Here is a 26,854-nt window from a genome sequence, read left to right on the forward strand (position 1 = left end):
TCCACGTTACTAAGTTCGCATTATTGAAAGCACCCTCGAAGTGACAGGCGAACTAATAATGGGTAGTTTCAGGCAATTGGCTCTGGATGCCTTGGGCTTAATGTCCGATAACTGTGATTTGAGTAGTTGAATATAAGAGGGGTTTACCAGCTTCTCTCCGGTTCTCCCGCGTCGAAAAGCAGAGAAAACTGCACTCCGTCTCCCGTGCTCCGCACGGTGTCATAAAATATATGCTGGTTGCTGGAAAAGTCCTGGGCTCATGGAAACCTTTAACTACTTGTCAGCGATGCCGTGGCTAATGTCCACACAGCTGTACTGACTAATCCCTCTCTCACTGAGTGAGCCATGGAGGCCTCCCTCTTGTTGCATGGGGTTTGAAGAAATCCCATACTGCATCCAACTGGATCTATGGTAGAGACTCCTGGCCCAGGCTGATTATGTCAGCGTAGGTTGATTTACCTACTGCTGGCACAGTTGGGGGCACAGTCATCGCCCACAGCCCAAGCGGAGGAGCTGGCACCGTCTGCAACACCGGGAGTAGTGTGTAGACACTGTCTGCAAAACTAGGGGTGAGGGCATCTCCTGCAACTCTGGGAGGGGAGGTGCAAGAACCCCCTGCAACACTGCAATGGATTGGCCTCAGACTTTCTCCCTTACTCGCGCTCTCTCTGATAATCGCATGATCACCTTGTTCAGTCTCCTCAGCTCCTCCAGATCCCCCTCTCTTACTTTGAGCCTCATTCACTTTTTCTTCCCTGCCTCTCCTTTAGTCTCTTTTTTGGCTGGAAGATATAACCCCAAGCTCTTCATACAATTAGCCACTGTAGCTTGTCTCTCCCTGCCCCACTCTACTCATCCCCACACGTACCCATGTTTGTGACCTAGCTTACACTGATAGCCAATGTCGTTTTTTCTTCCTGTTGCCTTACCAGCCCCTCTATACTGCTCCTCCTCCTTTCTTTCTACCCCTACTATCCCTGTGTTGTCTGGACTCTTGTTCACCCTGTCATGCCACCGCCTTGCCTGTGCCACATTCTCCCATTATTCATGTAGGCTGGGGGGGGGGGCGTGCATGCATATCCAGGGTAGGCCAGGGGTCCCGGGGTCACGCTAGCAGCAGATGCGATGCACAATCAATGTCGGAGAAGAGGCATACGGCCCTAAGATATGAGGGGCAAAGAAGGGCATCCCTACTATTATAGGTACACACTTCAGTGTGCCCCGAGCCCACTCCTGCACTCCCCTGATCCCTAGGCCATGCGCTTCAGCGCTCCTGCATTGTGGGGCATCAGAGGTGTCACAGCCAATCTTGAAAGAGGCCACAAAGAGAATGGGCAGGAAGGAGGCATGAGGGTGAGTGATGTGCGAGTTCAAGGATGAGTCAGGCAATGGCGAGTACGAGGATGAGGGGGCAGAACGAGAGAGGGGCAGCGACGAAGAGAAGGATGAATGGGGGCAGGAAGATAAAAAGTAACAAGCAGCAGTAGAGGGGTGGGGTCGAGTAGAGCGGATAGGCACTAAGGATGCGAAGAATCGAAGGAGAGGCGCAGGGCAGACAGAGAAAGCAAAAGTGATAGGCAGGACGTGAGGGTTAGAGCTGAGTGAAAGGAATATGAAGGGAGAGAAGGATGGGAGGAGATGGGTAGTCAAAAAGCAGAAGGAACAGTCAGGAAGATAGGGACAGAGAGGAAGGGACAAGTAGGAGCGACAGATGGTGCAGGAAAGGCAGGAAGAAGGGGGCAGGGAGAGGTAGAACAGAGTAAACAGGCAGCAAGAGAAGGATGAAGGAGGCAGGAAGAAAGCAGAAGAGGGAGGCAGAGAACCGGGAGAGAACCCGACTAGTGTACTACTGGGTCAAGACATACGATATGCCATGTATACACAAAATATGCGTGCGCCTACGTCCCTCGCATGTACGCACACACCCCTAGGGCAAGATGGGGAGTACGGGCTGTGTTTCTGTGCTTCCTATCGTACGACCTACTGGAGGGTTTCTGACCAAACAAGTGTGCAAGACTGCCCAGCCAGAAAATGTCATGGCTGGGACTGTTTAGCTCATGCAGTTTGGGTAACTGTCCACAGTGTCTGTATGGAAAACAGAATCTAACCCGTGTATTGTTTGTGCCAGATTCTTGGAAGGCTATATAATGTAGCTCCTGGGTGGGTTAGGCTACTCTAACACCCACTGGAAATTGCCCCCCCCCCCCACAATAACACCTCTGGCCCACCTAGATGATACATTTTGGAGCCGGGCCTGCTTCCAGACAGATGCATCCTGGCCCAATCCTACTATAAAAACAAGATTATTCCCCCCCTCTCCTCTACATCCCCCAGTCTGTAGCCTTTTCTGTACCAGTTTTCCTCTACACCACAACACCCCTATTATCGGGAGACAAAACAATAAACTCAAAAAATGTTGGATTTTTTGGGCCTGTTTTCTTCTCATTCCACTAGAAAGTTTTAATTGAGCTTCCCAGTTTGTGCAGAGGGCAATGCATGTGTTTTGTTTGTGTGACCCCTGCTGCTGAGCAAGGATGGGGACGGGATGGGAGTTTCCCCAATGGGATTCCCAGGAGGGAAGGGCCCTACTAGTGTGTGAGGGAGATGATCAGGGTGTGTTTCTTTTCATGTTTGACTGTGGCTTGGCACGCCTTGCCACAAGAAAAAGGGAAACTGCTCATATTGCCATCAAAGTCGTCTGTCCACCAGGAGTTAGGAAGTTGCCGGGCTGGGATCCTCCCATGGCCCAACTGAGTTTGGGATGTCCCAATGGGATCTGGAAATGTCTATCCTACTAACTCCCAGTTACAGAGAAGAGGACTCAGTTGAAATCAACTGGGTTTTCTAAATCGTCCATCTTCTCATATTCCCATGTTAGACTATGGGGAGTGTAAGAAGTGCTCTGGAATGGGGGTCAGGATATGGACACCTTCACACCATAAAATGTCCAGCAGAAATCTGGGTGGTTTATGCAATTCTATTATTTGCAAGAACCATCAGATTGCCATCCAGTTCTCAAATTAAAGCGGATCATTCAATTTGTCCATTCCCGTCCTTTCTATATGGAAACATCTCAACACAAAAAGAAAACTTTTAACCAACCTGTACACTGGCTGCCTTCAGTAGATGTGTGACAGAGGATGAACAGAACACACGAGACAGAAATATAGCGCAACACCTTTATTTACAAGTAACTGTTTGGGTTGCATGAAAGCCTAGGTGCTACGGGTCCAACTAAATTCAATAATGGTAACTATACAAAAGGTGCCAGAATATGTTTACTCCAAATGATGCAAAGGTGTATTTAAGGAATAACTGGTCCTTTCAGGATTCCCCAATCTAATGCAGTCTGAGGGTTATAACGCCAAGTATCGTTCCAAAAAATGTGATTTTATGGCTTTAGCAGCCAGCGCACTTCTTAGCAACCTAAGGACATTTAATTAATGTATTTATTTTATTTATTGGTTATTTATATGGCGCTTATACAACAAGACAGTGTTTCAAAGCACCACAAGGCAAAGGGAAGGGGGCAAGGGAACAAATCAACAATGGAAATGACAGTGAATAAATAAGAAAACAACCGACAGTGGTCCTACTAGGCCTTGTGACATTTGGAACGTACAAATGCAGAGAAAAGAAGGGGATGGGGGCGTAAGTGCTAATGGGTCCCCCTGGGGGTTGGGTGGAGTCAAAGGTGCCTGTTGGGGAGGCAACAGGTAAGTTCTTTGGCGGAGACATAGTGATCTGCTGACTTCTTGACATGCTGCACTCCTACCTTACATCCAAGCCTTGTCCCTTTTCCTCTCCACACCAAGAATCTCCCCTGAGAGCTTAACTTTCCTACTAGTCTCCAAGATAAATCTCCAATTCGGTCTCATTCTCTTCTCTCCTTTCTAAGATGAGTAACATCTCTAATCCTTTTGCCAGATGGTATCTATCTCGTTCTTCTCTTTATCCAACCCCCAAATTCTCCTACACCATCATGTTCCAAATAAGATTTCTATCCTGCACAATTTTCACCTCCCCATCCTTCCAGATCGCATCCCTCGCTTTCCTCTCCAAGGTGACAGCCCTCTGTCTCTGTACCCCAAATATTCCTCTCTCTATAACAAGTCAAAATCTCCCTCCTCACAAGTATTACTCCCCATCTAACATGCAAGCCTTTTCTACAAGCCAATCTCTCCCTGTTTTCTAGCAAGACCTCTAAGACTTTTACGGAGTTGTCTGGATGGAATGTAAGGTTTTATCTTTTCCTTTAGATATATCACGGCATTTCCGTGAATACATCTGTGTGTCAGGGTAAGTACTTTGATCCGTATTCTAGCTTACACTGATAGCCAATGTCGTTTTTTCTTGCACTAGTGCTATGTTCTCTCCTGAGGATGTCAAAGATGACAAATATAGCATCATTCTGTATTATCTGTAGTCTCTTGATACTGCAAGTGTTTGCCCCAACCAGAAGAGCATTGCAGTAGTCAAGGAGGGGCATAATAATTGCTCTTGTCAAAGTTGTCCTGTTTATTTGAGACAGCAGAGGTTGGGCCTGCCTCAGTACTTTCAGATGGTATTGTGTACTATTTATTACTCCGTCCATGTGTGCCTCTGAGCTCACGATGACATTCATATATACACCTAGTGTTTTAACTTTGTCTTGGACTTTTATATGATTGTTTCCAATGTTCATGTGGGAGTATTCGGGACTAATTTTAGGTCTAGCAGATGTCGAACCAAAAATCATCAGTTCGGTTTTCGATGGATTTAGGCACATCGAATTTTGTGTCATCCATACATTGATCAGGCTGTATATGCGATTGAGCTGTACCACGTTGTGCTCATAGTTCCCACTTAGTTCCATAAGGAGCTGTGTGTCATCCACATAGTTTGAGAAATATAGGTTCAGGGCCATCAAGAGATCATAGAGGGGCTTCATATATACATTAAACAATGAGGGTGATAGACAGGCCCCCTGCGGGACTCCATCTTGTACAAGTTCGAGTGCTGAAACTGCCTCACCCCAACACACTCTAGATTTCCTATTTCCTAGGAAAGAACCGATCCAGTTTGTTGTTTTTTTGGAACATTTGCCAAATGTACGTAGACAGTCCAAAAGGTGAGTATGGTAAAGCAGATCAAAAGCTGCAGATAAGTGTAAAAGTATTAAATGGGCTGATTTTCCTTCATCCACAGTGCTTAGCACATGAGTTTGTAGATCAACTAGTGAGGTCTCTGTGCGGTAGAAAGCACGGAGGCCAGATTGCTTTTGGTGACGGATGCTGGAACTTTCCAGATGTTGTTGGAGCTGCATTGGAGCGATTTTGTCGATCACTTTAAGCAAAATAGTCTATTGGTAATTGGGCGCAGGTTACTCGGATTGTTTTGGTCTGGAGCAAGTTTCTTAGGGAGAGAGGTAACTGCCACCTCCTTAAGACTGTCCAGAACGATTCTATGACTAAAAGAAGAGTTCACGAAGAGTACTAAGAAAGGAAAGGAGCAAAGATAATGAGGTTTTGTAGTGGAATTTTAGATGGTAAAATCTCCCCATGGGATGATGTACGGTGCATGGATTTTAAAGATCCAAGCATCACTTCTTCATTTACAGGTAAGAAGGAAAAGCTGTTGGTTTGCTGTGCTGTTTTTTTCTTCAAAAGGTGGATGGTGGCAAGTAGAGTGTTGTTTTAAGGAGTCCGAGATCTTTGCGTGGCCCATTGCAATTTTGATTGCAAATAATTGCTGTACCTTGTTGCAGTCCTCATTCGTGGCTGTGAACTGTTGGGGTTGTAGTTTAGGTTTCTCTAGACTCCGATAAATGTAAAAGAAAATTTAAGAGTCATTCTCTGCTGACTCAATTTCATTATTATAAAAATTCCTTTTGGCCTTGTAGGTTCGAATTTTATATATATACTGCATTTGTTTCCAGACTGTTTTCACAAGTAGGATCTTTTACCCAGATCCGTTAAAGCTATCATTTTTTTATTTTTATCTGGGACAGGGCGGGTGTATACCAGGTTTGTTTACCATTGTTATCCCGGATCGTTTTAGATTTCAGTCGAGCAACTCAATCCAGGAAGCTTTGAAACTGGGAATTATAAGTATCAACTAGTGATTCTGGGGTGGTCTGGGTCATGGGTGAGTTCCATCATATGTTTAAGACATATTTCTAGATCTCCTGAGTAAATACCTTTCAAGTTCCTGCTGATTATTATTTTTGGCAAAGGGTGTTTTTTAATAGTATACTGGGTAGTAGAATTCGACAAAATGGTGATCCAACCAAGGACAAACTCTTGTATCTGTAATTTCCAAGGTGATGTTTCTCGCAGAAATCCAGTCTAAAACCATGCCACTTCGATGTGTTGGCTTGGCGCTAAGGATTTTTAAAATCTGTGCCATTTGGCAGTTTTTTCAAGTCTCTTAGGTCCCTGTCTCTTGGGCTGCCAAGCCAGTAATTAACATCCCCCAAGAACTACGGTGGAACTATTTGGTCTGTTCAGAGTGGTAAGTAGGTGTATGAGGTCTTCATTAAAATTAGGCATAATTTCAGTGGGGCAGTAGAGAAGGATAAAGTTAATGCAGCAGTTTTCATTAGAGACTAGCTTTATATTAATAATCTCACAGTTGTCACATTCTATAGGAGATTTGTGAACCTGCCAATCTGATTTGACCAGGAGAGCAAAGGCCTCTCCCTTACCCTGTTTTCGGTTTTTACAGAAAACATGTAAGTCATGTGGGGTAACCAAACTTATTTTAGGTCCACATGAGTCATTTAATCATGTTTCAATAACACACAGGTTATCCAGTATATTGTCTGTGATCTAGTCATGAATGCTAATAGCATGATTAGCTAAAGAGCGGGTGTTGAGCAGTGACATTTTAATAGTGTCTGATTTTTGGACATTGGCGGTTGGTATAGTATTTTTTTTAAGTGCTTTGTTTTTCTTTTATTTATCCTTCCTTGATGTGGGTATAAGTGGCCCTGAGACATCCTCAATCAAGTTTCCAATCCCTATCAGGGACGTGGGGTTGGGGGGGGGGGCCATGGTCAATTTATGTCCCCCTTGATCAACTGATCCTAATGGAAGAGGTAACAATATGGACGACAATTCTCTATACGGAGCACTATGCATAGGTACAGCGAGAGAGGGCATGGGCAAGATTTCTTTTCCATTTTGATATGCTGTCATTGCCAGAACAGAGAAAGGAACAGGGAAAGGCTTGAGGGGCGGTTCATTTACTTGAGCGTATGTTCCTAATGCTTTGGAAGATTTCGGAAGGGGAAACCTTCTAAACACGTTGACAGAGAAATGCAAGTGGATATATTCGAAGGGCTCTCCGTTTGTTCGGAGTATCAATACGGTGGGCCTTTTTTCCTGCCGAGTTAAATCAATATCATGATATGTCTGAGCAATGTATTTCTTGACAATTCGTTCGCTGCATAATTTCTGTTCAGCTAATAGCAACATAAGTGACATTGACTGATTGACTGAGTCGATAGCCTTTTGAAAGTTGATCTCTACTTCCCTTATGCCTCATAAGAATTGTAGCACATAGGATGTGTGAGCTGACCTTAGATTGGACCATGTGTTTGAAGTCAAGTGGTCTGCAGTGGTGCTGGCATGAGGTTATAGCAAGGCCTGCCATTTTGGATTCTTTGAGAACCATGGAAATGTAGGTGTTTTTCTCTCCTACTCCTGGAACCCCCATTTGCTCGTGATACAGTAACATAACTTGTGCAACACAAAAACAATGTAGGTTTATTTTAATCCTAGCATGGAGAGGCACATTTATATTTCTTTCCCTTGAATGTGCGTGCAAATCTCAGGAGCCTGTAATGTTACTTCCTCTGATTGCATTGTAGAAGGACTAAACATATGCAATCCAGATATTTAAATCTGACTAGAGGGAGTTTCACGCTCCTTCCAGACTATGGAACAATCCTCCTCTTTGCCCCCCCCCCCACCTCCACTGTCCCCAAGGGCTTTGGAGTCCTCTCGGGGGCTCGTTAGGGTTGTGGCGAATCCAAAGGTATTGTCACTGCTTTAGATGGGTAAGTCTCTTCCCCGTGAGGCCAGGGAGGTGAGGCTGCTAACGGATAGTCCCCCTGGGGGTGGTACTCAGCAGGAGGATCTCATGAGGATGGAGGACCACATTGAGAGTAGTGACCACTTCAGAAGAAAGCGGTATCCCCCACCAGGTGCCCCAATGTACTTTTGCTATACATCTCAGGTTGAGACCACTGGCAAGGAAAATGCCTATAAAAGGTATCAAATAGTAGCTCTGGGACGAGAAAGAGGACAGAGCAATGACGATCAATGCTGAGAACCAAGACACACAGTCTAGTTGTTCAAATCTACTGATTGACCAGCTGACATTCAAAACAGGAGAGGAAACGGAACAATGGCATCTTCTACCTTTCGGCATGGACCAGGAGCTTGGCAGGCCACATGAATGAGATCGGGCCAGAGAAGCAGACAAGTCCAAGAAAGCGGTGCCTCCGCAAGGATCCCACAAAGCTTCCCGCAGAGGAGGGGGTATGCTCGCTGGGAACGGGGACTGACAGAGCACAGGAAACTCAAAGTCGGCTGCTTGAGAGGCTCGCGGGACACCAGAGAAGGCACTGGGTAGCTGGAGAAGCCACAGAAGACCGCAGGAAGGCCGAACACAACCAGAGAGTGGCCGCCAGCACCCTGCAGGTACTAGGATAGCTGAGGGCGGGTTTGGGGAGACCCAGAGAATGTGAGAAAACACTAAATGGAATAAGGACTTACCTATGTACACATTTGCCGACCCACAGCAGCTTAGTAAAGGGGGTCTGGGACCCATATTGGGAAAAGATATCCCAAAGAGAATTAAGAGGAAATATAAAGTTTGCTTTTACAGTTGACATTCACAGACCTTGGCAGGGGAGTAAACCAAGGTTGTGGCATCAGATAGAGAACAGTAAGTTTGACCAAGTAAAGCGGGTCTGGGACCCGCATTGTGGAGGTGCACCCGACCAATGACAAAGAGAAAAACCAACCTTGCATGCACAAAAGACACTCTGAGATCTTGACAGGAGAGTAAACCAAGGCTGTGGGTGGAAGTGAAACCAGAGAGAGGGACGGTGACATCAAGGAAGTTGAACAGGGATGTTGCTAGGTTTGTAAAAGATCCGGGACTACACTAATGTCGGGACTCGGGGCTAGCTAGCCTTTTGGTTGTAGCACCAGAGCTTCTATTCAGGGCTACAACCAAAATACCCGGGGCTTTAGCCCCTCAGCCCCCCACCCTAGCAACGCATCTGTCATTGAATACCCCACTTGGCAGAAGAGCGGACCAACAAGGGCATAGTGAGGAAACAGGGTCAGGGACCCTCGATGCAGTCTGGGAAAGAGAGTCAGGCTATTCATCCATGTCACAGTTCTCTGGCAGCTGTGTCTGCTTACAAAGGGGCTGGAATCCTCAGGGCGGCCTGGAAAAGGTGTCCAGGCCATTCAGCTGGAAAGACTCTGGGGAAGGGGAAGCAACCCCTTGAGTCTTGTGGAACATTCGATTGCTTTTCTACACCTTTTTGGAACTTTTGTTTTTGAAGGTATTAGGTTTAGCTTGTGAGGGATAGGCTAGGATTTGGACACAGGACGGAAAACTTTACTTTGGACATTCTGACACAGACAGTTTCATTAGTTCGTTTTGTTGAGGCAGGGAAACCCCTCGTAGAGGTAGGGCTAGTTAGGATTTCCTCCAACCCATTTTTGTTGTTAATAAAAGTCTTTGCCAATCAGACTAACAGATTTCCTTACCATGCTTCTTCCCCTTTTTCCATTGTCCTTCGTATCGGAAAAAAGAATTCGGGTACACATAAATTCCAAACCCTACAATAAAGAACAAGAAAAAAAGAAACTGACAATCAGAATGACATTTTGAAAAATACATAGTAAAACATAATAAAACAACTCAGCGTTTCAATGTTTTTGTGCACCCTGCTCCTCTGTCCTGTGCATTGCAAGGATTGTTGCTGTCCCATGCACTACAACCCTCTTGATATAGGAGCAACATCTGCTGTTTGTAGGTATAATGTACCTATACTGTAAGGAAGGCATGGTATCAACAGTAAGGGACACAAGTGACCACAGTTCAAGGGTGTTTATTTAACTTCCACAATGGTGTGATAAATGCCTATCTAAGTCCAAATCTACAGATGGCAGCAGGTTACGACCATCAAAAAATAATAATGCATTCCTAGTGGAGAATCATCAAAGTAAAAGGGCATATACAAAAAAAAAAACTATTGCCAATCCTTACGGTTAAATACAAATAGTGTACGGTAGTGTTCATGAAAAAGAAAGAAGTGTTCACAAAATGATATGTCAGGATGTTCAGGCCGTTGGCCTCCCTTCTCCAGGTTTTAGCACGGGACCAGGTGGTTCACTCGAGCAAAGCACACACTCTTGCTTCTTTGGCTCGAGGATACAATTCCATTACCAGCAACAGGGCCTTCTTGCCCAAGTCTCTTTTCTTATCAAAGTCTCTTGATTCAGATGGCCTGATGTACCAAAACAAAACACAAAGTTTGTTTCCTCTTTAAGTACTCAATTCATGTGATTCACACTGGATCCCCCACAGCCGGGCTCAGATCCTTCCTCTTACACAATTAGTCTCCCTCAGCTAGGCTCGGACCAATTTCATTTCGCATCAAACTACTGAAGACTTTCAAATGTGCACAGGGTTTAGCTCGACCCGTTGCAGGACTACTTCGATTTCAGAATTCCCTTTTCACAGTTGCCAAACAGTTGGATACCTAGCAGAGATCTTCAAATGAGCACCCAGGTTGCGCCGGGCCACTCTGTCTACAGTATCTTTCTTGGCCTTAAAAGTTCAATCACTCTTCTGGTTTTCAAATATATTTGTATCACTCGTTACATACTTTTCACACACTGTGCTCTTTAGATTTCTTCATAGAATGTTGGAGCTTGCATCCTTGGTTCTAACACAGGCTGGTCTGCTATCAGTCTCTGACTCACCGGCTGTGCCGTCTTTACTGGCACTGCTTTGCTGTAGGAGCCAAGGACAGTACCACGGCGCAACCGTTCATCACCACCTTGGTTATCGACGCGGGAGAGCCCCGCGTACCTCTGAAACACAATGCAGGTTTCTTCAGCTTTAGTCCCGGTCTTAGGTTTCTTACTTTAAGATTCACGAAAGTAATGGTCTGAAAAGGTCAAGGGCACCTCCCTCCATGCAACCCTCTCTGGTCTCACTGTCTTTCTCCTCATATTAAACTGCCATCTTGCAACTGCTGCTTCCTTGTGTGCTTTGCCTTGCTGAGAGTGTGCTTTTGTGCTCCCCCTTTTATCTGTGTGGGGAAGTGTGATGGAAGTCAGGTGTGTGTAATGATCAGTAATTGCCTGACCTTGCCCGACCATAGTATTTGGATTTGTCAGGTATACAGCTCTGGTGTTTGTCCGTTTTTGCTCATGGTGAGCTGTCCGTCATAAAGTGTTAATGTCGGGAAAGGGGCGGGGGGGTGAGTTCCTAAATATCCTACCTGGTAGGATGGGGAAAAGGTGTTCCCGGGAAGGGGATACCGCATCTCACCATCCGGTGTCCTACTCCCACTCCCACAAGAACCCTCATCCAGGTGATCCTCCTGCACTGGTCCACCCCCAGGAACTGCATCCAAAAGCGATGGTCATGTCGTGGCCACCTGGATGACAGATCCCCGGGGACTAGCGGGTGAGAGACCTTCAGGTTTCTCACAATACCAAAAGTGTACATTTCAACTCTCGTCTAAAAATAGACATCTTGGCACCATGTAACAAAGTACAGCAACCAACAGGCTACAGAATCTATCTAGACTAAAAAGGCTGCTATTACTGCCCTTTCCGAAATCACAGATGATCAACAATCATTCTAAGCAGAGTAAGCAGGATATTCCACAAGGATTAACACGTGAAAACATCTTTGTCAATTAGGTCAATTGAATAAAGTCAATATAAAAAAACATTTAGAACACAGGGTAAATAAAATAGATGGGAAGAGCAGGGGTTCGCTGGGGGAACGCAAGGTGTGTATAGGGCCAACCTGACTAATACAAAAACAAAGTGGAAACAATTAGCAACAAATTGCTAAGTTCATTAGATCTTATTCAATAACACATTTTGTAAAAGTTGTTTTTGCACGGAACACCCCACCAAATAAGGTTGTGGCTAGTACAGAAATTGAGCACCCTCACACTTCACAGGCCACGATTCTGGTATCTTCAGAAGATGATGGTAATGAGAATGCAATCATCTGATAGATGGGAAGCTTAATTCAGCAAGTTACTATTTTGCTAATGAGAAAGGACTGCTTCTTTCCACTAAAAGCTTATTGTGAAATTCAAACAATCTAATTGTTGGCAAGATGTGGTCCCTCTTCCACAAACATGAAGATGTGCACAACAGCATTCAGTATCCATTGCAAATTACCAATGTGTATATGCAGAATGTACAGATAGATGGGGTTGTTGATAGCAACCTTATAAAACCAGGTTATGGTTTCTGAGGGATATTCAACGGTAATAATAATAGTAATCTTTATTGTGATTAGTTCAAATTGAACTTTACACAAATACTTTTAGTCAATTGAACAATTCACCATCAATAAGCATACAGTCAATTCAGTTATACAGTGTAAAAACTTAAAACCAACCACAACATACTATATCAAACACATCTACATAGCTAGTCATTTCAGCTTTAAATATCATCTCAATGCCAAGTTATCAAAAGGTTATATAAAACACTACAAATCATTTAAGACATTTAATTCAATTCAGAGTGAAAAGTCAATTCATACATAATCTGCATTCAAACCCTTAGAAAGGTTAAAATGATATCACTTACGAGTACCTTGCCCTGATGCAACAGCAGACAACAATTTAATCACCTGGAGCCAGACCGGTGTAGGGCAATTTGCGAGGAAATAGACTCTATATTGAGACAATAATCCCAAAAGGACTCAGATAAAATAGCCTCATACCTGTGGACCAAACTTTCAAGGTTACACATTTATATAGAACCCATTCCAACACAGAGTCTGCAAATGCTCAGCTGTTTTTATCTTTTCTGGCAATTTACAAATGTGACAGAAACGGCCTGAGCAACTATGCCCATCTGAGGTCCTCATACAGCCAATACTGGTAGTGGATTTGACTGAAGCTGAAGTATAAATCGTCTTATAGCCGGATCTGGGCACAATAAAAGATAAGGCTGTGTCCTCCTGTAGCGATGGACCACATGGGACGCAGCCTCATATCCCTTTAACCTTGAAAGATGGGAATAGTTGTTACACCAATCCCATCTGTTAAATCGCCTCTCAAAGGCCTTATTCAAGTGTATATAGGGAGTACCTCTACTGAAATCTGGAATCCAATTGATTTCAGAGAAAATGGCTCGATTCACAGTCTTATAGTTACTACCCCTGTATACAGCTTCCCCGTCAAAACCTTTGCCCATACCCGTCAACAGCTTACATGCGGTGCTGGATCTGGCCTCTGGCCCGGAGCGCAATTCCCCTTAAAGAGGTCAGCCCAAATTCCAAGTGTATGTATTAGATTGGACATGAGAGGCTCATTCCCAACACTGTGTGCCAAAAGAAGCACTCTAATGTTTAACCATGTGTAATCCTGCATGGCAAGGGCCGTAAGGCCATAAAGTACTGCTGGCACAAAACACTGCATGTACAGCATGATTATGCCAGCTATTGAGTATCCAGCATGATTTTTTTGTGAACTTGTATGCCTGGTCGGTGAGTTGATTTGCTCTTCTACTTTTATTGCTGATTATCTGGTTGTAATCAGGCACTGTGTTTATCACCAATCCCAGGTAAGGAGAAGACTGAGCATAGTTAATAGTACCAAGCAGTGAAGGAAGCCCCTCCTTTTCCAACGTGATAACCCTGCATGTACGGTTGACATCACATTGGCGGAGTCACGAGTACACCGTCACTTCCTCAGCCTCATATCTCTGAAGTACGGCGCTAAGCGCCACTAATTCTGCAGCCTGTGCTGAACAATGTGAAGGCAATCTCGCACTTGTCACTACTTCAAATTCACCATTCTTTTTTTAGCTTCACTACTGCCGATTTCATATGCCTTTCTCCTGTCGTTTGATACATTTTTGAAGAGCCATCAATAACAGAATTTCCCCCCCTCCTAGAGCCTTTTCTTTAACTTTAACGTGGGGAATATCGCCATAATTCCCAGTATACATTGTACAATCATGTACATAATTCCTTCTTCTCTACTGGTTCTGAAATGTCGGTAGATTCACTACTCTACATCTAACAATTTTGATCGCTGGGGTCAAAATAATCACCTCATAACCTGACGCTCTTTGTGTAGTTAATGTGCTTTTAGATTTATCCAAAATGGAGAATAAGGAATGCTCGATGTAGAATGCCATTGAGCACCCCATTGTAATACTTGCAGCTTTTTCAATTGCAAAAGCAGCAGCATCCAATGCGTGTGGTTCCCAATACTGGGTCTAAACTCCCACTGTAATAATCAAATGGTTTATGTCCATGTCCTAATGTTGTCTTCTGCGTAAGGACTGCTGTCATCACCACTCCATTTGAATACGAAAATAAAACTCCTAATTATAGTCTGGAATCCCTAACACAGGGGCTGTACAAATCGCTTTTTTCATTTCTTCAAATCCTTCTGTCATCTCATCTGTCCATGTTATCTCGTTTTACCTATTTGTGCTAGTCATTTCAGAAGTGGTCTAATATATGTACTGTAATCAAAAACCCAAGCCCTACAATAATTACATAGGTCTAAAAATTGCTGCCTTTCCCTCACTGTCTTAGGTCTTAGGGTCTTCATGATCACGTCTACTCTCTCAGGTGTCACTTTTCTCCTTTCTTGAGAGATTAGATTCCCTATATACAGAACATCTTCCTGACAATACTGTAGTTTCTTGTTGTCCACTCTGCTTCGACAATATTGTTTAGGGGGTGTAGATCCTGAATAAATCTCCACGACCCCCCCCCCAGTGATTTATTTACTGGGTACACAGCTGTGTTACATGTGGAGTCTGATGGTACCAATATTCCCTGCTATACTAAAGTGGAAATGGTTTCAAATATACCTTCTTCTGCTTCTCTGTAAATAGAGTACTGTTTTGCTTGTGGTCCTATTGCTCCTGGCTTAAGCTTAATTTTAACTGCTCCTGCTCCACTCAAAAGACCCAAGTCGTATGGACTGTTGGTCCATAAAATGCTTGACACTTTCTAAATCTTCTTGGAAAAACGGCGCCTTCTTTTTTACCAGCGCCATTCTCTGTGGCATTTCCCTATTCTCAACTTTTATCCAATATGTAAGGCTTATGGAAAATACTAATTCATCTGAATACTCATCTCTGAACCACTCTTCGTCTGTCAAGTCGGTCAGTCTATACCCTTCGCCAAGAGCTCCATGCCCTTCCTTCATCATCCGTCCCGTGAACAAACATCCTTTCCTCTCTTACTACTGCTGCTTCTAGTTCTATGGGTATAACCTGTCCTTCCTTGTCATCCATAGGTATTTGTGGTCTACACAAAAATTCATGAGGTATCCTCAGTAATTTAACTATCAATCCGGGAAGCCATGTTAACAAAATATTTACACCATATAAAAATACTTCTGGGTCTAAAGGGACACCACGTAATGCTTTATGGCCTGTAAATATTATAAACTGTCTTACATTCATGGAGTTGAACATGTTATCCGTTTGTTAGTAAAAGATATTGTCATGTTAAGTTTTGTCATTAAGTCATGTCCTAATATGTTAACTGGTGTCTGTCGAGAATACAATAGTGGCATAGACACGTCATGTTCTCATATTCAAATTTGGTAATTCATCAATAAAAGGAACTAAACACCTACTCCCAGAGAGTCCATGCCCATTCATGGCAATGCCAGACATTGGACACTTCCACTCCCGAACAAAGGAACAAGACGCTCTAGTGTCTATAAGAAACTAAAATGTCTTGCCTCCTACTGTTACCCTGACCCTCGGTTTCTCTTGTGGGACTGGTGTCACCGATAGTACTGAACACAAGGTCGCTCTGTGGGCTTTCCTATTGTGGATATAAATTCATCCCTGTACCCTTAAAAGGATTTCCTCCCACCACCGTCACACTCCCTATCCTGGGCGTAGGTGTTTGTGGGGTTCCTGTATTCACATTCCATTGTGGCATCGTCACCTGGTGTGTCTGTATTTTTGTGTTTGCATAGGTGCTTGCTTTGGTTGCCCTTCTGGCGATGGTGATTATAGTGCAATCTGCTGTGTTTGCTGCATTTGCAGCACACGCGCCTGATACTGTGTGTGATCTTCAGCATAATCACCTATGGTTCTGTACTATACTGTGCAAGATAACCCGTAACCCTTCTTGGAGCTTGCCAGTTCTGCTGCATGCACTCTCTACTTCTACATGTGCGAGCCATATATCCCATTCTCCCACAATTCCAACATTGTTGTGGCTGTCCTCCATTAAATCCTCCTCCCCTTGAGGGTTTTGAAATCCTCCTCCCATCCTCTAGGTCCATTCCCTCTCTACCACATGACCAAAAAGGGTGCCCACCCTGATATACTGGGTACCTTACATTGATTGGCTGTGTATGCTGTAACTCTTGTGTAACCACCCCTTCACCGCTGGTCAATACTGCTCCTTCTATGTCAAATTTCTGAACTAACTTTGCTTCCTCAAGCTTCCTATTCTCAGATTTTTCTGTATCAATCAACAATGATGTACAATAGTCAACTGTATTTCTGGCCATGGCTTCGCTTTCATCCCTACCTGTTTCTTCATCTGCCTTTGCACTACATCGGACAGTCACTGACATAAAATATGATAAAATAATGCTACTGTTTTATCCCATGTTTCTCTCGTCTCAAGATGCCAATGTTTTTGAATCTCCTGATTATAAGCAATAGGATCTTCATTCTCTCCAATTTTCCTTGTCATAATCGCGCCCATGTCTGACGGATCAGGATACTGTAATCCAAGTGCCCTACATACATCTGCTCTGCAATTATTAAATGGCGCTCCATCATGTGCCATGTTTTGCACTGTCAAGCTCGCATATCCCGCTCATCTCCAAATGTTGTCAGCTCTCTCCCTTAGAATAGCTGTTAGTAGGCCTTTTATGTCACCCACTGCTGATATCATTTGCGCTGTCATTTTTTTCTAACTCATAAATCCATTTACCCGCCCCTGACGTCAAATTAATTAATTTGCATCTCAAATTATCTTTAACCATCTGGGGCCACAGTATATATTGTGGTCGTCCTCCCTTTTCTCTAATAACGTAAATTGTATAAACCCTGTTCTACAATCGTATTCACCTACGCTTCTCATCTTCCAAGTGGCGCTAGTTTCACCCGCTCATCTTCGTCCTGGCAATAACCTCAAACTACTTACATAAGGCGGGGAACATTTCCCCTACAATATGCAATCATCCTTGTGGTCGTTCGGGATACGATATAGGTTCTGGTCTTTTTGTTTCTGGTTCTCCTAAATCGGACCACTTTACTGCTTTCTCTACATCTGGGTCTATCGTAGAGCCACATGCACCCTCTTCTCGTGCTCTCTCATTTTCTTCCCTTTCTTCATCTGACATCATTATACCCCAACTGGAGTGGCTGTAATCCCTTTTTCTCGTCATCAATATTTAGTCTTCTTGGGGACAGCATTCTATGCTTGTCCATCATTATGTCATACAATCTATCTCTTGTTTCTCTCGGTGGAGATCCTGCGATACTCCATCTGGTCTCATAACCATCTTTTTTCCTCACTGTCTAAATAATTCCCCAATATTTTTCCCTATGCCTTTTGCCTAATGCTCATCAGCCCATGTCGATGCTCTAGTAATCTCACGCAGCTCCCTGTGGTGCTGTTGAGACCGTCTCTCTTCCTCCCATCGTTTTCGTTCGTCCACTGATATTACACATCCATTAACTATGTGATCTATGTTGTCCTCCCTTTTGTCATCTACTTCTCATTTCCTTTTGTTTTTACTCTTCCTGTCTTCTCATCTCCCTCTTCTCTTCTTCCTCGCACCTTCTTTGCAACCTTCTTTCTTTCAATCTCTGTGTTTCTATTCCCACAGGTTTCTTTTCGCTCCATTTTTACTCGCTCCTTCATCTGCTCTTCAACCCTTATTTGTTCTTCCTTTCACTTCCCCTCTTTTTCCTTCTCATCTCTGTATGCCCCTTCGCATTCCTTTTCCTCTCTCGCTCTCTCTTATGATTCTTTAACTTCGTAGATACCCTTTCCGTCTAATTTAAATCATGGTTGTCCTCTCATTCAGTACAATTGCTACTTCACTGGCTTTATCCTTCTCACCTTTTTGTCTCTTGCGCTCTACTCATATCTCTATCAATCTATCCCTTCTTTCATTGCGTTCCTCACTTTTACTATGTCTGGACATATATTTGCGCTCTTTAGTCTTACTTTCTTCCATACTGTCTTCACTACTATAAGCAGGGAGAGCATATATCGGATTAATATACCCAGCTGCTGCTTTTTAAAGGATAGAATCCCTGTTTCTCAGTGTCTATACTCTTATCTTCAGAAGTAGAAAGAGGAGCCAAGGGCACCCTCCCCCTCATACTGTTAAGCATCCAATTCCTCTTGGGTGGGTCTTCGCTGCGATACATTTTCCATAGCTCTAAAATGGCTAAACATTTTTGTAACGTCTTCCCTGTGTACACAGCATGTAAGTATGTTGTCATGTATTGCAATACTGTTCTTGATAGAGAACTCTCTTGAGGCCAAGGCATGAACATTTTGTCAGCTGTGCCTCTTACCCATCCCTACAAATAAGGGGTGTATCTGCCACTTTTACTCCCTAAAAATTGGCAAATACTCCCTACAAATTATAGGAAAAGGACATGTTGAATCTTGCACCCCTGCTTTCACCCTTACATCTGTATATGTTTGGACCAGTAGTGCATGTAGTAGCACAGGAAGAAGCTACTATTTTAACTACCTGATTGGAAGATAAACGTGCATCTTTAAATGTGCATGAATAACTAGGTGCAAAGAAATAAATATTACAAAAATATTAAAGTTTTCAGTTAAAATATATTTTTACTCGCTTATAAAATACTCATTGGAATTGGCTTTACATTTTTACTCCCAACTTTAAAAAAAAAAAAAAAAAAAAAAAAAGTAAAATAATCCCACTCCCAAATATTATCTGTAGCTTTGCTCTTACCCATTCAGCATATTTCTTGATCTTGGGTGCGTACCTCTGTAATGTTTTGCACAAGTGTAAAAATAAAAGTGTCCTCCACGATGACAATTCGTTATTTAACTGTCAATACTTACCGGACCTTTTATGCTATTACTTTAATTAATTATATCTTAACAATCAATTCGGGCAACCACCATCAATCGCAGCCCATTTCGCAAAAACAATTTGTCAAACAATTTTCCAAGCCTAAACGATAATATTCGCTTTGCTCCTTTATTATATTTCTATTGATTCTCACTATCCTGCTGTTTTATTATTGACAGCCTAAGAATCTTATTTTGTTCTGTTTCCTCCCTCAACTGTTATCCTCCTATTATTGATTGGCACCATTCGCTTGTTTTTAAGGTCTGATATAAATTATTACTATCGTTCTATACTTATAGACAAACAAATCAACTTCTTACACTGATATATTCATAACCCCAAACAAATGTGAACAACAACCTTCCCCTTAGAAGACAAAATAGCATTGGACATTTAAATAAAGTTATGAACTCCAGAAAAATAACCTGAGAGAGGAAACGTTCCAATAAATATACTGGAAAAGTATAAAAGGTGCTCACCTTTTAAACCCAGCAATCTGTCATGAAATATTCCCTGGTAAACCAAATCCCAATACGAAACAAGTGCTTGTGGTCTTGTGGGTAAGCGTCTGCACTGAGAACATGCTAACCCGAGTAAAATCCTGGTAGCCAAATACTTGAGCATGCTTGCCAACCTTAAAAAAAATCCATGTGTTACACCCGCCCTCTGAAAAAAGTTACGCTCTTTACCCACGTGTCCTTTACTTGTGCCCTGAAAAAGCAGCCACAATCAGGGGAGAATAACTGCATCAGTGTCCAGGATTAGAAACCTTCTTGCCACATCGTGGGCAAATACTCATGACTTACTTGCCCTCTCATCATTTCCCCTACTCACCCTCATGTCTGGCTTTCAACAATACTCTGCATTATAAAGATAACTTGAAAAGTACACATTCCATATTGTCACCAGAATGCAATTCAGCAAAAGGCAAAATAAATGGTCTCTGAGCGCAAAGCTTTCAAGGTATGACAGTAGCACGGTTTTAAAAAGAAAATGTGAATGCCCATTTGGTCGCACATCCATGCAGTAACCAGGACTGACCCTGCTTAACTTCAAAGCAAGGAAAGGGCCAGCCCATTTCTCTAAGTGTTCTTGTAACTTTGGCTCATTTATCGGGCAACATGGCCTGAGGAGGCTGGCACCTTCCTCACTTTGAAGCTAAGCAGGGTCTGTCCTGGTTACTGCATGGATGGGAGACCTGGATGGCAATTGTGTCACTAGCCATAATTTTTCACCCCCAACTATAGCAGTAAACATATCTTTAAAAAAAGAAAACTGTAACCACGGGTACTGAACTACACATACCCTCAGCTATCCATAGTCCTTTATAGCCTCAAAGATAGCTACGAATACCGGAAAAATGGCTGAAACAAAAAAAGCTTTCCTGCTCCGCCAGGCACTCACCAAGCGCCCCTGCCTCTTTGCCAGCGTCCCCAGGCGGCCTCCTCACCTCCCCTGCCCTCTCCCACCACAACACATCCTATTTCTGTGATGCAGTTTGCTTTGAGATGTTGGCTATAGCCGAGGCTACAGAAAGCTTTGTGTACCAAACTCAGTCACTAGACTGCCTCCAACTCCCAAATTTCAATGAGTGCCCTCTAGCCACCCCCTACCCCACTTCTAGCCTGATTGCATTTGCATGTTGTTGACCTGAAAATAGCCTTTTTCCTGCGTTTCATTTTCCCATATCCTCGGCTATAGCCACGGTTATATCTCGCATTGAGAGAAAAATAAGATGGCGGCTGTGTCATTTCAACAAACACCCGGATTTGGATAATTCCCTGAGATATAGCTATCTATTTTTGAGAAGGGGCACCCCCTTCTCCATCAAATATTTTTAAAATGACTGCACGGAATAACCCCAAACCACGCATGAATCACGAGTCAACACTTCATGCCCAAGTTGTTTCAAACCTGGTCCAAATCCATTCAGCAGTTTGGGCTGTGCGCTTTGCCAAGAATTGGACTTGTTCGTCTATGGAAAGTGAATGGGAAGTAGGCCTCACTTTGAGAAAAAAAATGTTTTGTCTTAATACGTTTTTATTTTTTAATTAATCTTTACAAACCTGTGCAGTCTGGGGGAAGGGGGGGGGGTGGGCGAGGCGTTAATCACTTTCCAGATTTCGGTCAAATCTGTTACTCGAATCAAAAGTTATTAATGATAGAATTCTGAGGGGTTCCTATGGGAGTCCAACTCACCTTAACTATAGGGTGGCTGTTGCCGCCCTATGATACGGGTTAGTATCATCATTGGCTGCCCCTTATCTGGTAGGCACGCCTTCAACAACCTCTAACTATGTAAAATACTGAAACTAGCATAATACGAGCAACGGATAGGCTTCTGCAACAATGTATAGTCCACCATCACATAGACCCTCAGGATTGGTTGGCACGTTCTTCCAACCTTGGACATTCAGCTCATTAGCAGCACATAAGCAACGAAACCCAGGTGCAGGGGAACAACATCAGACAACTGCCTTTCTTAGCTAATTAGCCTACCATCTCTCATCAGTTAGGCCCTAACAAAGGCTTCTTCTTTGTAGTTGACCTTGCTGGCAATGCTCTTCCTTAGAACTAAAGGGAGTAAGGTACATTGCTATCATAATCTGGAGCTTTATGAATAGGCCTTGTCTTCTGGTCTTCCACCACGTGTGAGGAGACCATGATTTTGTCCATTCTGACCTTTTATTTAATGCTAATTAATTAAAATATATTGGGTGCTATTTCTCCTCTTGGCCTCTCGAAACTTGGTTGCTCCGTCCTGCATGTGCTTTCTACATCTTTGTTTGATCAATACTTGGCACTCATAATTATTCACCCTTTTACGTAATTTGAGATAATTATGTCCTATGTGTGTAGCTTATCCTATTCGACTCTTTTCGTTCCTTGCATTTGCTTCTTGCTGTGGCACCCTTCATCCTGAGCCAAGCAAATACCCTTTGTTATTGCACAAATCTATATTTCGGTGCCTGCCAGCTCTGCAGCGTTGGTCTCTCTCTTCAAGATTTCTTGCTTACTATTATATGATTCCGATGTCCATTTTCTCAACATGGCTGCTTTACTCGAGTTATATTTTCTACTTTAGTAGGCTTCTACATGGTCTTATTTACCTTGCATTTCTGCGTATATACAACTACTACATCTCTTGTTACTTATCTTCTCTAAGTGTATATTCTTTGGGCATCTGTTGATCAGATTCAGTGCTCTTATGTTCATGCCGTCACTTCTCTTCTGTCTGACTTTACTAATGGCTCTTCTATATCCAGTGGTGTCTGTAAACTCAGTGGTGTCTGTAAGCTCAGGTCTACTGCATCAGTTTGGGGATACATTCGATACGGTTGTCTGAGTGCATAACGTCTCTCGTACCTTCGATGTGGCATTGGAATGATACCAGGTGTCATATACAGTGCTTTCTTGCTGTTCTTCCCATATGACGGAGGTGAAGGGGTGGGCTCAATAGATGACGTGTACACGTGCCTCTCTACAAACCTGTTCCTGCTGGTTTCAGGTTTAGTTATATTTTCTTGCTTTGTATAAGCATTTTGGCACAAAGGATCATGGTGGACAAAAGTGCTTCAATCTGAAATGATTTCGGATTCATGGTCACTTCCTTGTGAAAGTGAAGTCTGATTTTACATCTGGAAAAAACCCAGCAAAAAGATGGCAACTTCCTTTCGAAGATCTGGGGTTGGTGTCCCTCGTGTAACTGAGAAAACTGAATCGGGCAACCGGCACTCTAATCCTGTGAACCCAATCTACCTCTCTGCACCATTCACCCCCATCTTCCTCCAGCATCCCTTATCTCATTGCCTACATTGCACCATTGAGTCACAGCCCTACCCCAATTCAGATACCTTGAGGGGTCTCATCTCTCTCTACAGCAGAGGCAGCACACACCCAGGCCTTCCCATTTCACATCTCTATTGCACACCTCTTTTCCCCTAAACCTAAACCTTATTTATTGCTCCACTTCCAGATGCTGCTCCTCTCTTGAACTTTGGCTTACCTTAGGATCCAGGTGAATCGACGTCATAGTCCGTTTTCAGCAATTATGTGTTATTACTGGAAAAAGATTGGTTGACCATATTTTTCTATTTACTCATTGAGTGTGGGCTTAAATAAAGCATCTTCATTTTATTGGTTTCCAAACTGCTAGGTGTTGGTACAGTGATCGGCCACCTTGGTATTAGTTCCCTGGCAGGGTACCTAACATTTTATCTACTTAATTTATTGCCATATGAACTGGCTTTCTGCTTTATTGATACTATTTGTGAACTCTGCACTATTGCCCTGCCCTTCATACATCCACTTTCTGTATTTGTTATTTTTGTTTTTGGTTTTTTTTTGGGTGTTTAATTGTATTACAATTTTTACAAAATCATTCTCTTGGCTAGAGATTTGAAGGAGAATGTGGTATATTTCTGTTTTGTGCTATTAAAATTCTCTTCCATCTGTGTTTTCTTCTTTAAAATCAACGGTTTTCTGTTTGTTCCCAACTGATTTGTCTTCCAGCGCTAGGCTTTCAAGAAACTTGGCTGTTGCCACGGTCAGGGTGGTGGATTCTCCACTCATTAACCTGTTCCACCACTCTTCTTCACTTGTGGTAAGATGTTTTAGTCCATGTGGTCGCAGGTGAATTGTTCTGAATTTGGCTGTACCCGGACAGTGAAGGAGTAGATGTCTCACTGTTTCGGTCTCCGTGGTATTACAGTATCTACAGTTTTTATCTTGCGCCTGCTTTCTGAGGAATACAATTTCTTCCGTCTTCAAGACGTTCAAGCGTGCTCTTAGGAAAGTTGTGTGTAGACGTTTATCTGGAAAAAAATTTAGATAATTTCTTGTCTCGTCAATCCTTTGTGTATTGATTGTATGGTGGGCCAGGGATGTATGCTTCTCTGCTTTTTCTAGGGTCTCAATCCAATCATATATTTTTAGCTTTTTCTTTATTTTCTCTGGGATGCGTTCTATGTCCCATTCTGAGCATCCGATTTTTTCTGATTGTTCTAGTAGATTGTTATACCACGTTGACATCATTAAGTTTTTTTACTCATCATTTCCTTATAGATGATGTCCAAAATTATGGGACGCGGACTTCTTAGTATTTTTCCCAGAAATAGTAGACTGTTTCTCACTAACACTGATTTTAGTGATTGAAGGCTCAGTTCCCGTCGGATGACTGCTGTAGGGATAGAGTTCGGTAATCGTAGCACTTTGCGCCAAAAAACGCCTTCCAATTTTGTCCACAATGTCATTGGAAGATGTGGCATTGCTTCTGCCCCGTAGGTTATTGCTGGAGTGGCTTTAGCTTTGAAAAATTTTATTATGGGGAGGATTGTGAATTTGCCAAATTTTCTTTCCAAAAGTGATGCTTGTACTGCTAGTGTTTTTGTCTTAAGGATAAGATGCTCTTGCATTGATATTTCTATTTGGCTGCGAGACATTTTCACTTCCAAATACGTAAAACTTTTCACTGTCTCCAGTTTTTCCGAGTTTGCAAACCACTGAGATCTTTTAGTTGGTTTTGACGATTTTTCCAAGATCATGATTTTGGTTTTTGGTGTATTTAGATCTAAATCGTTCTTCAGGTAAATTACGAGACTGTCTAGTTGCCTCTGCAGGCCAATGGCTGTTTGGTCCAGCAATAAGATGTCATCCGCGTAGAACAGGCGTGTCACTTTCGACTCTCCTATTTTAGGAGGGAAGGAACGGGTGTCGTTTTCTGCATCTACTATGTCTGCCATATATGCCTTATAAAGAGCAGGAGCCAGGGGACAACCTTGTTTGACCCCTCTAGCTGTTTTTATAGTTTTTGACAATAAGCCTGCATCGTTCAGGCGTACTCTGATTGAGGTGTCGCTGTACATGGCTTTGATTGGTTCAAAGAGTGACGGTGGACAATTTTGTTTTTTCAGTTTTCTCCATAGTTTTGCCCTCTTTACACGATCGAACGCTTGTACCAAGTCGATCGAGGCTATAAAAATTGTTGGATGGCCCTCAAAAACTCTGGCCTTCAAGATGCTGATCATCATGATGTTAACCGAAGTGCCTAAATTCTTTTCAAACCCTCATTGTAATGGGTCTGCTGTCTTTGCCTCTTTCTGCCATTCCTGAAATGTATCCAACACCAAGGATCCGAAAAGTTTACCCAGCACGTCCAATAGTGTAATAGGCCTGTAGTTTCTTGGGTCGTCCCACGGATATTTCTTATAAATTGGGACGATGTTTGCTGTTTTCCATGTTGCAGGGATAGATCTTGTTATCCTGCATCTTCTGAAGATTTCCGTTATTAACGGTACCCAAGTTTCCGCCTCGTGTTTAAGATCGGCATTTGAAATCCCGTCGGGACCTGGCACGCGGGAATTGTTCAGCTTGTTGATCTTCTCTAGAATTGCCTGCTCAGTGCATACGATCCATTTACTTATATCTTCATTATCTAATGTGTTTACCGTTGACGGTGGTTCTTTAAAAAGGTTAGTGAAATGTTCTAACCATTTGTCTTCGGACACATTGTTAGTGATGGACTTTGCTGTGTCTGTTAGATTGTTCTTTATTATCGTCCAAAAGTCGTTAGAGTTCCTTTTGCAGACCGCTCTCAGCATGGTCTCTGCGTCTTCTTGGTAAAGTTCCCATCGGATTGTCTGAAGCCATGATTTGTAACTTTTTTTTTGTTTGGTTGCCAGATCTATGTTTTTTTGTGTAGGGTTTTTCTGAGCCTGCCTTGTCACTTTTCGTAAAGTAGATTTCTTTGATCGGAGCTCATCGTTGTATTTATAAAGATGAGTTTTCCCTGCTTTTCTTGTATGTCTAGGACATAGATAAGGAATGAGAAGCGGGTAGTAGTCCAAGTTTTCTAAGATGTTATTCATGCTTTTATATCCGTTTCCCTGTTTGTAAGTCGCTGTGATGGAAACAATGGCCTCCATTGTCATTTTCAGCCGGTTTCCTTGTGCGTTTGTTTCCAACTTGTTCAACATTGTCACCGGCAGGGGTTTATTTGAGTGTCATGTTGCTTTGAGTAAGTTATGGTCACTCCGAGTAGATTTCACCATCTCGAAACTCTTGATTAGTAAATATAAACCCTTAGATGCGAAGATGTAATCAATTATACTTGTGTTTCCTTCGCGTTCCCAGGTTGGAATCCTGGGTATGGCTGTTTCTAAGGAGTTTAGGTTGCACAAGTCTCGAGATTCCATCAACTCAGACCAGGCGAGACCTCTTGCTGTTGATTTCGAACAGGAATTTGTTTGGTTTCCAGGTATGTTTTTCCCCATCGTCTGCAACCGGACAGGTGGCGTTCAAGTCACCACATATTAAAATGTGGTCCACGTTATACGTTGTTGTAGCCACCGTTAGGATTCTTTCTATCTCGTTTAGAAATTTGGTCGTTTTGATTATGGCAGGATTCCAATAGATGTTCAATAGGAGAATAAGATATTTACTTGTTTTTCTCTGTGATTTTCCTTCTTTCTCCCATTCCAACAAAATCGCTTGGATTAACGTGGCCGATACCAGGTT

General features: G+C 43.0%; 1 protein-coding gene across 5 annotated transcripts in view; it reads right to left on the minus strand.

Annotated features, from left to right (window-relative positions):
* The window catches only part of MORN1 (MORN repeat containing 1), a 2,351,913-nt gene that overhangs the window by 2,126,354 nt on the left and 198,705 nt on the right, over positions 1-26,854 (minus strand). For all 5 annotated transcript variants that reach the window (XM_069610184.1, XM_069610185.1, XM_069610187.1 and 2 more), the window contains exon 2: positions 9,774-9,845. In XM_069610184.1, coding sequence (XP_069466285.1) covers positions 9,774-9,845 — 72 coding nt within the window. The remainder of the gene's footprint in view (positions 1-9,773; positions 9,846-26,854) is intronic.

Source organism: Ambystoma mexicanum, chromosome 8 (assembly GCF_040938575.1).
Source record: "Ambystoma mexicanum isolate Mex_15411 chromosome 8, UKY_AmexF1_1, whole genome shotgun sequence".
NCBI lineage: Eukaryota > Metazoa > Chordata > Amphibia > Caudata > Ambystomatidae > Ambystoma > Ambystoma mexicanum.